Source organism: Cygnus olor, chromosome 2 (genome assembly GCF_009769625.2).
Source record: "Cygnus olor isolate bCygOlo1 chromosome 2, bCygOlo1.pri.v2, whole genome shotgun sequence".
NCBI classification, from domain to species: Eukaryota; Metazoa; Chordata; class Aves; order Anseriformes; family Anatidae; genus Cygnus; species Cygnus olor.
Window position 1 is genome coordinate 42,048,361 of NC_049170.1, and position 14,125 is coordinate 42,062,485.

General features: G+C 36.4%; 1 protein-coding gene across 9 annotated transcripts in view; it reads right to left on the bottom strand.

The window, feature by feature from the left end:
• SLC4A7 (solute carrier family 4 member 7) overlaps nt 1-14,125 on the bottom strand; it is a 136,686-nt gene that overhangs the window by 36,921 nt on the left and 85,640 nt on the right. For all 9 annotated transcript variants that reach the window (XM_040546459.1, XM_040546460.1, XM_040546453.1 and 6 more), the window contains 4 exons: nt 8,757-8,900; nt 5,984-6,119; nt 4,842-5,002; nt 2,417-2,605 (listed from right to left, as the gene is read on the bottom strand). In XM_040546459.1, the coding sequence (XP_040402393.1) occupies nt 2,417-2,605; nt 4,842-5,002; nt 5,984-6,119; nt 8,757-8,900 (630 nt within the window). The remainder of the gene's footprint in view (nt 1-2,416; nt 2,606-4,841; nt 5,003-5,983; nt 6,120-8,756; nt 8,901-14,125) is intronic.

The following is a 14,125-nucleotide window of genomic DNA, read 5'->3' on the forward strand; positions in this document are numbered from 1 at the left end:
ATTTCAAAGTCAGTAAGATATCTTTTTTTTTTTTAAACATAAGAACTAAACAAAAACATTCTCTCTCTCTTGGAACTGACTCTTAAAATTTCCTAGAATTTATAATTTATTCCAAATTACACAGCAGCTACCCCCTAATGCCATCCAAAAAAAAGAAAACCAACCCATAACAATCATTAGCAGCCAACACATTACAAGACTTCACATTTAACTGCATCTATTTTATACAAAGAATTGTTAATTTTTAAAAAGAATTTTTTTTTTAAATGAACATGATCAAACTATCTAATCACATTAAATACAACAGTCTTCCAACAAAGCTCTCGTTTTAATAGGAAGTTTTCTAGCCAGGTGTAGTCTTAATATATAGTTTTAAAGAAGGTACGAAGAGGAGTTACGTGGCCCTTTCTCCATCTCTTCTTGCTGTGACTTACCAAATATCCCCATTTGCCTAAAGCCAAACATACTTCTCCAAAATTCACTGTCACTTTTCTTGCCCTATCTGGTCTCAATGTCCCACTATTTTCATTTTAAAGAGAACATAGACTTGTCACAGTTTCTTCAGATTTCTAATTCTTCATAAAGCAGGAAGCGAGACTGTCTATCTTCATACCAACACTTCCATTAGAAGGTTTAGTGAAACCATTCCTCCTGTTTACAAAAAAACCCACTGCTCCTGGGATGGCAGTCTCTTTGAGAGGGTACTGGCTACTTCTCCTACAATCCCTGAAGTCCAAAACATGCTGTTTTCACATAATATGCCATCAAGCAAAAAACAGCAAACTAGACACATTTAGTCTCACATTTGTAGTAGGCATTATACAGAGACCAACACACTGGACAACCCTAGAATAATTCGTAAAAAAGAGGCAAAGAAAATATGTTTAGGTAAATGTCACATACATTTTTTTTCCTCCTCTAACAGTGGAAAAGTGGGTTCTACAGATAAAAATGATTTAAAATAAGAACTAAAGCCCCAAAGCTCAGCTATCAAAACCACAGTACAGTGAAGACAAAAGGACCAATAAAGAAAACTGGTTGATTTTGTCTATGTTAATCACTGTGGTAATAACCACTAGCCTTGTCAGTATGTTTATGTTGAATTATGAACATAAGATGTCCTAACACACACAGGTGTACAAAGAGACTAAAAAGTATTATGCACTTGTGTTTGTTTTACCAGTTAGTATAGGGCAACTATATGAGGATAAAGAAAAAATTAACTATCACATGAAAAAATTACATCTGGTTGGTACACATGTTAAGGGATGGATAAAACCAAGTTTATATTTGAAATTTTCACATTTGCTACACAAAACAAGAAGAATCAGAAGCTATATAGAAGTTATACTCTAAATCAGTCACATTTCCATTCTAGAAAAAACTAATTCTGAAACTTCTGGTGAAATGTTTCACCATGCATCATATATTCACTAGCTAACAATATGTGTCAGAAAGACTGGGCTAGAGTATACTCCACATATGTACTGAACTTGGATCACCCAAACACATAACTAAGAAGAGTACGTTCTGAAAAATGAGGCATTGTCAAAGACTGGAAAGGAACTTCATTGCAAGAAGTAACTCATGAAATCAGTACTAAGTTTCCACTAGACTAAGAAATTCAACATGAAATTATACATAGCTTAGTTAATGCAAAGCATAAGGAAACACAAAATAGAGAAGGAAATAGAGGCAATAAGAATAAAAGTAAGCTGCTCTGCAGTATTTATTGTTATCTGCACTTTGGAACTGGATGCCTCAAGTAAATTTATTGACATTCCAGATTTTTTTCAGGAATTGGTTCAATAAAAGACTTAGAACAGCCTCTAAATACATTGCTTGTGTGTTTGGTTTTTTTCTTCCCCCAGATAGATCGTTCTATACAAGACATGGTAAAAATTAACAGTTTCCAAGGTAAAAGTAATTTCTTCACCATTAGGATAGTGAACTCTTTCTAGTCATATAAACATAATGCTGAATTAGAGTCGCTAATTGTCAGCATCGCTGAACTCATCACATGACCACAAAGTAAATCTCTTGCATAAAGACCGAAAAAGCAATTACGAGCCACCTGACAAATATATATACTATGCCACGATGCTGAAATTCCTTAAACCTTATACATTTTATTCAAGCATATCCTAAAAAGTATTAGGACCAACATGGGTCTATTTCTACGCTTCAAAACCATAATGCATGCTACATATGCGGGCAGAAGTAAAGCATTTGAGTAAATTCAAAAATAAACAGAAACATCAGCCATAGCTACACATAGCACATACTGTTATCATTAGTTCTTTGCTTATCAAGAAGGAAACACTTATCTGCTAATATCAGCTGAATTTTCCTTCATCTCCCAGTGAGAACATTATTTAACAGGTTAGAATAAATTGGACACTACAACTTATCTCACCATTTCGTTCAAGCAAGTGAGGGTCAGAATGTTTCTTGCCTATATCTGCAAAAGACCGAACCAGGGGAATCCGATTGCTGAATTTTTTCTCGTTCTGATGATGGTGCCTTTTTAGAAGAGCCTCTCTCACATTCTCCCTTATGGATTCATCCAGCTGGCCAGAAGCAATCATGTTGTCCAAAACCATATCTACATAACAAGAACAACATAAAAATCAAAATTATATACACATCAGATCTTTCCTTCTACACACAAACACTGTAGGTGAACCAAATCACAGGAAAAAAAATAGAATCTATTTTACAAAAAGTATCTTCTCAACAGCAAAGTCATCTTCAAGAATCTAAATGAAATTTCAAAGATGTCATTAAATAAGCAAATAAGTAATGCACAACATGTGCATCCAAAAATACTATTTATTAGTATCATCATTTTAAGAAAAAAGTTACTTGATTTTATAATTTACTCTGTTATGTATTTCAACTGCCAACTGCAACTTTCTTTTTAAAAACAAAAGCATCTTTGTATTCAACAACCCTTCGCTAGAAGTGAATGCAAAGACAGAAAAACACAACAGAGAACGGACACCTTAAGACAGTCTTAACCTGGTGTTCACTATTTTGAAAGTATACAACTACATTAGACAGAAAGTTATTACATAATAGGATGAATTCCCTAACTCCTCTATCACCTTCAGATGCCCTAAGTTCCTGAGGCCTTCTACCTGACTTCATGTGATTCACACACTTTCAAAGAGGAAATTTAAAACTAATGCTAGTCTCATCATCTAAAACTGACTAGTCAGCTGTCAACAACATCAAGTTGTAACGTGGTCTAGGGGACCCTGCTTGAGCAGGGAAGTTGGACTAGATCTCCAGAGGTCCCTTCCAACCTCCAACCATTCCGTGATTCAGAAGGGTATATCATCCATATGCTTACATGAAACATGGAAGTTTGCATGTCTGGGAAAATATATGCGTGAGTACTTAACAGGGTTTTTGTTTGTTTGTTTTACTGTTACTTAGAAACAAACATAGTAAACCTGCACAAACTAACATAAAACTGCGTGACACACAACTTTTAAGATCTATTGTTCTATTAACTCATGCATCAAGAACCTAGCTGCACTAGTAAACTGTAGGTGCACAGAAATTCTCACAATGAGAAAGGTGACAGCTCAGAACGCCTTACAAGCAAAATCACATGCAAAAAATTCTGTCAGTGCGGTGCAGCCTCTTTTTAGGATTACTAGGTAACATAGTCTTTTGCTATGGCTTCTCAAAACGAAACTCCTGCCCTGTTTAAGTGAGAACCAAGAATACCTCCTAGGTATTACTAACTCAGGGATCCAGAATGATACATTTATTGCCTCATGCCCTGCCAAGGATTACTACCCTACATGCTTTCATAATTGCACCTAACATTAACTTCAAACTCATGCAATCTCCTCATACATTCCAGATCCACCTAAAACATTTGCTACTAAAAAAATTGCTGTTTACACAGAATTAAGCAGTAACTATCTTTCTTATGAACTCAGACTACTGTTAAATGTATTTATTAAAACTCAATAACCAAAACATTACTTTTGCAGAATATGTACTGAACACTCTTCTTACTCTGTAGGTCAGGAAAAGAGGAAGGGAACATCAATTTCGTGAGAGGATTTTGAAGATTCAAAAAATAAATAAAAAAATATATCGGTGCCAAAGCTTTTATGCCAAAACACTTTGTCCATCACATACATGTCAATCAGCCCTAAGCCTAGCATGATTCCTGGGAAGGCATTCCAGCGTGGTATCTGTAGCAAGAGATACCAGGAAAATTATGTAAAGCTAGTTCAAAGGCATTCAGGCTACGCATATATATGTATGTATATGAAAGCTTTCAAAGCTAATTTTATAGTACCCAATATGATCATGTGATTAGTGAGGACACTCAACATAGCAGGTCAAACAACATTTACATAATTTATTTCTGCTCACCTCTTATGAAGGTGAAAAAAATACCAGATGTGCAACACTCAACTGCACTAATGGCATCAAGTTAACATCAGCCAAGTTATGATTAATAATTATGGTACTAAAATGCACAAATAAGTCCTAAAATGTTCTGGAAGATACTTACATTTCATCTGTAGAAACAAAGACAAAGAACACATTGAGGAATTAGAACATAAAGGTAAAGTTTGGGCCTCATCCTAAAATATGTAATAAGGGAGGTCCCACTCATCCAGAGCAGATGCTCATAAGTGAAGTTTGCAAGATCAGCTCTTTACAACCAGAAGAAGAAAACTGCAGTAAGCAAGCACATACCTGTTCTTCAGTACAGTATTTTTAAGAACATAAAAAGACATCATCAAAAGCATTTCAAGTTACAGATTAAAATTTAGGAATAAAATATTTCAATAAAGTTTTGCTGCAACCTGCTATCTCATCTAGCGTGTTTGCTCTCATGTCCAACATGACCGTCCCATTAAGAATACAGCTTCGTAGTTCAAAGAGACTGTGTAGAGACAGAGTTGCTACGTAAGGTTTGCTCCATCGATCACCTCCATCTTCAACATCCTCTTCAAATTTTAGCCACCTGAAATGGGTACACATACACATTTATATTCTTCATGGAAGACAGACAACTTGGCAAGCAACCCCATCCTTCCCTATGACTTCTCAACAACACAGAAGAGGAAGACCTGTCAGCTCATACTGGCTTTGATTTCTCAAACAATCCAATTAATTAATGGTCGTAACATTTTCATCTTGGCCTTTATCCATGCTCAACTGCTTTAGTTTTTGCCAATTTTGTTTCATCAGGTTTCAACAACACCTGCCTACTAATGAATTCTTATGAACAATGCGCTACTTGATCTGCATCTCAGCTGTCTGAAATATCTGAGTTTCCTAGGATGCCAAGTCAGATGTTCAAGAGTTAGGCAATATTAATATGTTTTACTATATTATTACAGATCTTGATTCTGATTCACAGGTGTGATGCAACTTGAACTTCTGCAAAAGCTAGCACGCACTAAGATAATTGGAAGTACTGCATCCAGAAGAATGTATTACAACACATGTAGAAGGAAACAGTTTAACTGATATTGGCCAAACGTAATTGTGGCCTCCTATAACATGCATGCACTCAACGTTGCAAAAAATTAATCAAATACTTCCTAAAAAGAACATGTGTAAATACCTAATTTTATTTAGGTTTGAGAAAAAAAAAAGTGACACCAATTTATCACCAGTAACAGAGCAAAGATTTCTGAGACAGTAAGTACTATGCTACATGGCTGAACACCTTTATTAATAACAAACAGTTGTACCTTTCACAATGCTCAGCATGGTGAGTTTTAGGAAAGTCATCATAGCATCAGTAAGACTGAGGGTCTTTTGAGAAAAGATATGAATTCTTCCAAAATTGGACAAAAAGCATAGAAGTTTTAATTTGCTGATCCTGAATTTAACGAACTCCTATAGTTCACAATAATTTTAACTTAGACTTGGTTTGCAGTTCTCTGAGATAAAATCATTAGAAAATATACCTTGAAACAATCTACTTTTAGCTTACCGAGCAGTTTCTTTCCATTCATATTCCTCTCCATCCCTGAAGCAAAGTTCATCCATTTCAGTGAAGAGATCATGGGGAATGTGTTCATCATCATCTTCAGTACCCAGGATAAATTGCACTCGTTGGGACGGCGTGTCTGGAAGAAAATGAGAAACCCAACAATTAAAAGAACTCACTTCTATTATGCAAGAAACAAAATGTAATACTTGAATATCCTGGTCTCAGTTAGAAACATGCAGTACAATATTCTCTTCAAGAGTGCACAGAAACAATAGGAACAGGGACATTTCTTTAAAAGGAGGCCCTTTTAAAATTTTGCTTTGTTTCTGAAAACAAAATAACATCTGGAAATTTATGTTTGCAATCTGGTAACAAAATTAAGTATTTTTAATTTTTCAATAGATTAACAATATGAAAACAAACATCCTCAGCAAAACTGGTAGGAAAGTGAAAAAAACACACACCATACACTAAAAGGCTAGGAACCTTCTTTTCACTTTGAGAACACAAATGATTCCACCCTGACACAGATGATACTAATTAAAAGACAGGTGAATAAAAAAGCTGGTGGACACAAACAGCTCAACTGATAGATTGGTTGCCCAGTTCTGAATAGTTCAAGATGTCTTTCCCATCTTGCCCCTTCTCCTCCTCCAAATAGTGCCTCCCCAGACATATTAAAGCAGCAAGCTTTTCAAAAGCCTGTTACTATTCATATAAGATGGAAAAAACTTAATAACTGTCTCATTGCAGGTCTGTAGCACTGTACATAAATTAGCGTAAGAAAGTAGAAACTACACATAAAATGTTGAAGAAATATTTAACTTCTCATAATATAATAATAGTGTGTAATAAACCATACATTTACACATGCAGAGAAGGATTTGGGGATACTGGTGGATAAAAAGCTCAATATAAGCCGACAATGTGTGCTTGCAGCCCAGAAAGCCAACTGTATCCTGGGCTGCACCAAAAGCAGCATGGCCAGCAGGACAAGGGAGGTGATTCTCCCCCTCTACTCTGCTCTTGTGAGACCCCACCTGGAGCCCTGCGTTCAGCTCTGGAGCCCCCAGCACAAGAATGACACAGACCTGCTTGAGAGAGTTCAGAGGATGATCAGAGGGCTGAAGCACCTCTCCTATGAAGACAGGCTGAGGGAGTCGGGTTTATTCAGCCTAGAGAAGAGAAGGTTCTGGGGAGACCTTATAGTGGCCTTCCAGTGCCTAAAAGGGGGCTACAGGAAAGGTGGGGAGAGACCCATTATCAGGGAACGTAGTGATAGGACAAGAGGTGATGGCTTTAAACTAAAAAAGGATAGATTTAGGTGAGATATATGAAATAAATTCCTTACTATGAGGGTGGTGAGACACAAACACAGGCTGCCCAGAGAAGCTGTGGATGCCCCATCCCTGGAGGTGTTTAAGGCCAGGCTGGATTGGGCTTTGGGCAACCTGGTCTGGTGGGACGTATCCCTGCCCATGGCAGGGGGTTGGAACAAGGTCATCCTTAAGGCCCCTTTCAACCCAAGCCATTCCATGATTCTATGACTCTACCTAAACATACTAAAATGTACTTTAAAATATTTCCTTTAATATACTTCTATAGTTTACCTGCTATCTATATAAAAATAACATATTTAATAATTATATATATATTACATTAATGTGCATATAAACATTTTATGTGATTTATATAAATTTGTGATTTATACTTCATTATATATATATATATATATATATATATGCACTCGTATTTACTTATATTAATTATATAAAAATTAAAATCTACAGTAGATTGCTTCTGTCCCAAATCCAGTGTATCCTAGGAATCCTGCCACATCCTGTGTATCAGAAAAAACATCCCAGAAGACAGAAGTGAATTTCTATCTATTTAATACTACCTGATGTTTTGGAACCTGTAAGGGGACTCTATAAATATATGATCACATAGTAATAATTTGTATTCGGGAAGGGAAGTTTTGAAGATAGATGAAACTATGAACTGTACAAGAACAGTAAAAGGAGGTTTGTCAAAGCATTCCCATTTGAAAATTCTTTAGTTTCAGGAACAGGCCTGAAATACGTTTTTCTCATCACAGAAACATGACAGAACAGCATGGTATCCACACCCAAAGTAGAACAAAAAGTTACCTGCTACACCATAATTTTTCCAGTCATTATAGTACAGCAATAGAAGTAGGTGTGCAGTCTTAAAGAAAATCTGCCAAGAGAAGTGCCCACTACTTTCATTTCAGAGAATATGACAAGTAACCTCTTGCTGACAAAGGGGTGAGTGGATGGGGGAATCCAAAACTAGAACTAAGGAGGCAGTACAATCTCTTACTATCAGTAATGGACAGCAGAAAGGCTGGAGTAAATGGATCAAGTTACTATGGCAAATGCCTTTTCACAGCTGTATCCATAGTTTTCCCCATGTCACTCAACACTTCTGAAAGAAATGCAAGAACACACAATCTGAAAAAATGGTGTCTAATTCAAGTAACATTTTTTAAGCTAAAGGGGATTATTAAAAAGCTCTGGTCCAACCTATTCAGTGCAGGCTGCTAAACATTCACTCAGACACACACCCAGATGAAGTCCAACAGCTTATGATTTATTCAGATAAAATACGACTACAAAATGCTTGCCTGATTGGAGGTAGAAATACACAATTGCAGTAAGAATAAAAGAAACAGCACAATGTTTAAGCACAGAGTAACTATTTTAAGCTTATTTTCAAGAGACACAAAGAACTCCCACAACAAATTTATTACCATATGATGGAGATTCTCGGCCATCCTCTCTATCAGTTTCTTTTTCTTTTTTTCTTCTGTGATGCCTGTGCCCACGATGTCTATGCCGCCGACGGCCCTGCTTTCCAAATGGGACGTGAACTCCAATATACACAGCTCTGTGGCCTTTCAAGAAAGTTCAAGAAGAAACAATTGAACAAAAAAATTACCTCCTGCCCAAATTTAGTATCATTGTCAAAAAACAAGGAGTTTGACAAAGTAAAAAAAATTTAAAAAAATCCAGAAAAACTTTGAAGAACTACCTTTATTCAACTAATGTTACCATTTGTTTTCTGTCTTTCCCCAGTGTCAAGGAATTAATGCCATACTCATTTCCCCAATAAGGTGAGTAAGAATAAACTACGGCCCAATTCAAGAACTCAGCTGTGAAACAAGTAATATAAAACAGTCTTGACCTATACTGGAAGAAGCTATTTGATAAGCACCAGGAAGCTAGTAGTAAAGCAGAGAAATTACAAGATACACCTGTTGTTTGCTGGGAATCATCGTAACAGGATAGCGGCTACAATAGCAAGATGTGATCTCACAGTTAAATTTATAAACTTCATTAAGTTACCCATAGCTTACAATCTGGAAGTTTTCTCTGGTTGAATGAACCACCAATATTTCTTTAAATATCAACACACCTAGCTGAACCTGAGGTTCAAATATATCATTCCTTTAATATCGATTCAAGAGCTTTACAGAAACTTACATCTGAAAATGCATTCCTAAAACATCACACAACTGACACAGTTGTTGTTGTTATCCCCTCCCTCCACCATTCAAGGATCTTTAATAAATTTAGATAGCACATCCTCAAATTAATGTGTACTGCCATTTAAAAAATTTACTTTCAACATCTTATTTTCCTTTGACCTCTCATATTAATGCAATACTAGTACCAACAGCCTGACAGAAAAAAAAATTCAATGAACTGTTATGAACATATTACTTCAATGCCTCCTGTAAAGGAGTTAGCATATACAATAACCTTTTCAATGCCTTTTTAAACAAACAATCTCAGGAAAAGACACATTAACTATAAGCCTGGAGGTTAACACTAAATACTTTGTTTCATACTGTAGAAGAGTTATTACAGAAGACTGACATTAACAAAAGGAAAAGGAAGTGGTTTTTGAGCTCCTAGAGAGACGTAAATTGAGCAAGTTTATAGAAGCCAAGCAACCCACAGGAGTTGTGACTCTACACATATATGCATATATATGCACACGTCAAACATGCCTTCTAAGAAGCATCTTTAAGCCTCAAGATTATATAAATTTTTAAATAATACCTTATAAAACAATATTTTCAGTGTTACACAAGAGAAAGGACTAAGAAAAAAAACAGTAATATGTGAGCAAGCTCAACATTTGTTTCATCTAGTCAAGATTACTTTCTGAATTACAAGACCTGAGGCTTGACACAATTCAAACACTAGCTTTAATAGGAGTGGACTGACTGGGACTATGACCAAATCTGAAATGAAGCATTTTGACAGTAAACTTGTTCCCTTTAAGCGTAGAAAACAGAGTAAGTTGTTGAAGCATTCATTACTACTATTTATCAATAGAGACTTTTCTTTTATGTGTTTCTTCCACAAATAGCCAGCCCTGCTGGGAAGCTGGACCCGCACCCTCCGTAACTACTACGCAAGATGAAATTCCAGAGAAAGCAACACTTAGGTGACACCTGAATGTTAATCAATGAAGTTGACATGTGATATGGCTAGATGGCAACATTAACAATAGTCACGTTACTGATGCCATCATGAAACAATAATCTTACGTACACAAACACCAAAAGTACTAGGCTGATACCACGGGCACGCATCAACAGAGATCTCTTCTATTACCTACTAAATCCTAAACTACTGCTGTTGGATGCTGCAGGGATATTAACACCAAAAGGCAGAGTAAAACTGTCCAAGAGTTATACAGGTTTAATCTTAATTCTAACTTCACAAAGCACTGAAAACCCCCCTAAATATAAAGATAGCTATATTGAGTAGGTCTGTGCTCCCTTAACTTCATTATTCAGATAGGAGTAATTAAAGCCAGAAGATGAACAGATAAAGATTTAGTTGCTAGCACAATTTCCAACAAAACAAAAAACACGTAAGATTTTTCTTCATTCATTCCCAATGAACCGAGAAAAACAACTTACAGTTCCCTTCACCCTGGCCAAAACAAATCGCCAGAAAAAGATCAGCAATGTAATAGTAACGGAGGAAAAGTTAACTCTAAAAAGGCTACGATACATATTACCAGAATCAGTGTTATTTTAAAAGGAACACAACCTTTTACTTGAATATTATTTTTAAAAGCTTAAAAAGTACAGTTGCTTGACCTTCAAAGCTTAACTCACACCAACATCTGTACCACAGTACCACTCTCAAGTAAAGCTTGTTAGAGAATTACTTTAAACCAATCATCAATAGAATTAGTAGACTGCCTGATACTAAATTTAGTGATACAGAACTCCAGAGATAATTGTTCATTTTAATCTAACATGACTTTATCCATACTTAGCTGTTCAAATCCTGCAAGGGTATTTACTATTAAGGCCCTTATCCCTATGAAACAAATTTAAATGTTAGGAGTTTGCTATGTCTCAATCACACGGTACAAGTCAGTTTATATAAAAAAAAGTCCAATAAAATTGAAAGAATAGAAAATGCTCTGTTTAGATATTCTGGTTTCTTCCCAGAGCCCTAAGAAAATACTAATAGAAGACTTCTAAACTCCTGGAGAGATCAAAAACATACACCTGAAATGCTCTGATGTGGCAACTGTGTAAGTAGAATTTCACACAGGACTTCCTTTTTCCTAACCATCACTTTGACAGATAGACAACTTTTAAGCTTCATACAAAGAATGTTCTTCCCTATGTTACCAAGGGAAATCAAGCTAACACCTACATGAAAAGGAATGTTATACATTCTCAAATCCTGTTACTTAGAAATTTGAACTACAGAGACCATATTAATTGCTGCTGTAAGGGGCACCTGGAGACTGGCTATCTAGTCCAATCTCTCTCAAGCACGACCACCTTCAAAGTTGAAGTCATCTTTTTGATCAGGTTGCTCAGGAAGACAACCAGTCACGCTCCAAGTGTCTCAAAGAGCTGATATTCTACAGACAACCCATTCCAACATATGACAACATACTCCACAAAAAAGATTTCCAAACATCCAGTCAGCACTTCCCATCCTGCATTTTTCATCAGTTCCCCCTCACCCTTTCGTTGTGCATCTCTGACAAGAGTCTGACTATCTTTTCCATAAGCGCCCAATAGTCAGCTGAAGATAAAAACTTTATTACAGGAAACACTATTTTTCAAAAAAAAAAAAAAATCATCAGATAGTAATACAAAGTTAGGTCATTGATTTTACTTAGAAGCCTTTATTTAAGCAAGTAATGTCATCCATGAAGGATCTGCAGCAGAGATCCTAACCTGTTCTATGATACCATAAAACAGGCCAAAAAAAGCAGCTGGGAAAAAGAAAAGCTGTGTGCTCTCAGGTGTCTCTAACTCCCACACCCCCAAAAACATTACCCTAACATGAAGTATTCAAAATCCATCATCTCATACTTTGACAATAATTCTTCATACATCATGGAACGTACCTGTACACACAAGAATAAGCTCAACTATAAGCACAACTATATCAACTATATCACAGGTTTGCTCAGAAGTTAGAAGTACACAAATATGGAAAATAATCTTCAGTGAATGAAGTAAAAGAGTGAAAACAAATATTTTCACACCCCAAAACACTTCAGAGCCCAAAGATCCTCTCCAAATACGCTCTGCTCTGGTAAAACTTTAGGAACTACTAGAATCTCCTTTATACCTCACCCTCCTTTAATGTTGGAAAAAGGAATATCAGTGTTTGTATACAATCACCTCAGTTTTCCAAGCATTAGCTTCCTACAAAAAGAACCTTATTATCAGCAGTCTTTTTCTGTGCTTTGTTAAAAGAATGATTTGCCTTTTTTAAAAAATTATATCCCGTTTTGACAATATCAAATTTTCTAACCAAATTTGTATAAAGGAATAAAAAAATCCTTTCACAAGATGGTTATTTGCCTTAGCTGGAGCCCACAGGTTCTCCACAGTCCAATATATTTTAGGATCTGTTAAGCCTTCTGTGCCCTATCCCAAAATCTCCTGTTGCTCATAGTAATTAAGTGTATCTAAGAATATGTTCTTTGTACTGAAATGGTTGCGTAGATAGTACTGAAAAGCATAATCCAAAAATTTTGTATGCATAGCATATGGTAAAGCAGCTCAGTAAGAAAGAGTGTTTTCTCACTACACAATGAAAGCCAGCACCACATTATGCTGACTGGCAGAAGCAATAAATACCAGAACTCATTACACACAGAAGTGGGTTTCTTCTGTAGACTTCAGAAAAGGCAGAAAAACGAGTCGGTAGGGGCAGTCATAAGAGAAAAATGCACTGAATATTTATTTCTACTTGACACAATCAACAGTATTCAAGAAGGCATTGTCGGTAATGACATGAGACGTGGAGGTAGTAACAGTACTAGGAAAAGCCCAGTGCCAGCTGACAGAGCTCCCTGGGGATTGTGGCACTCCATGTCTGCCCCAGGCTTTGCTGCCCACAGCCAGCATCCACCTCTCTCTCCGGGTGCCTGGGGGAGCTGGCTGCCCTTGTACCACATGTCCAAGTCAGACCATAGCTGGGTCCCACACTTTGAGCTGAAGGTGCAGCTCAGGTTCAGCCTGCCTCAGCAGTGCTCAGGAGAAAGGGTGTATAGATAAGATCATTTCTAAGAGTTGTTTCTGCTGGAGAGCAGAAAACCTAGAAACACACAATTCAGGCAGAAGTTCCGTTAAAGTCAAAGGTTGCCCTTTGTCCACTAATAAATCAGTGTTCTCAGCCCTTCCCAAGGATGCCAAGCACTGTAAGTACGCTAGGCTTCCACAGTCAATACACCGTATTTGTTAAGTATTTCAAAAGAAACATTTGCAAAAAAAAAAAAAAAAAAATCTCCACTTCATCAGTGGTCACAAACGCATTCTTGTTACACACATTCTTGACCACACGCCTGTCTCTTGTACAACTGCTTCACACATCTTTAAGTGGGTTAATTTCCCCCCAAATACCTCTATTCCCTGATATTCATAAGGTATGAAAAATATTATGGGTGGAATCTTGTCCCATATAAGGGTTAACCCTTTCTGAAGAAAAAAATGTCACCCTTTCTTTATAAAAAAAATCAAACAAAAACCCTTCACACTTAAAAAGTTTCAACTGTTCTGAAACACTAGCATTCAATGAATTTCAAATGAAGAAGTCATCCATTCAGCAAGAATTC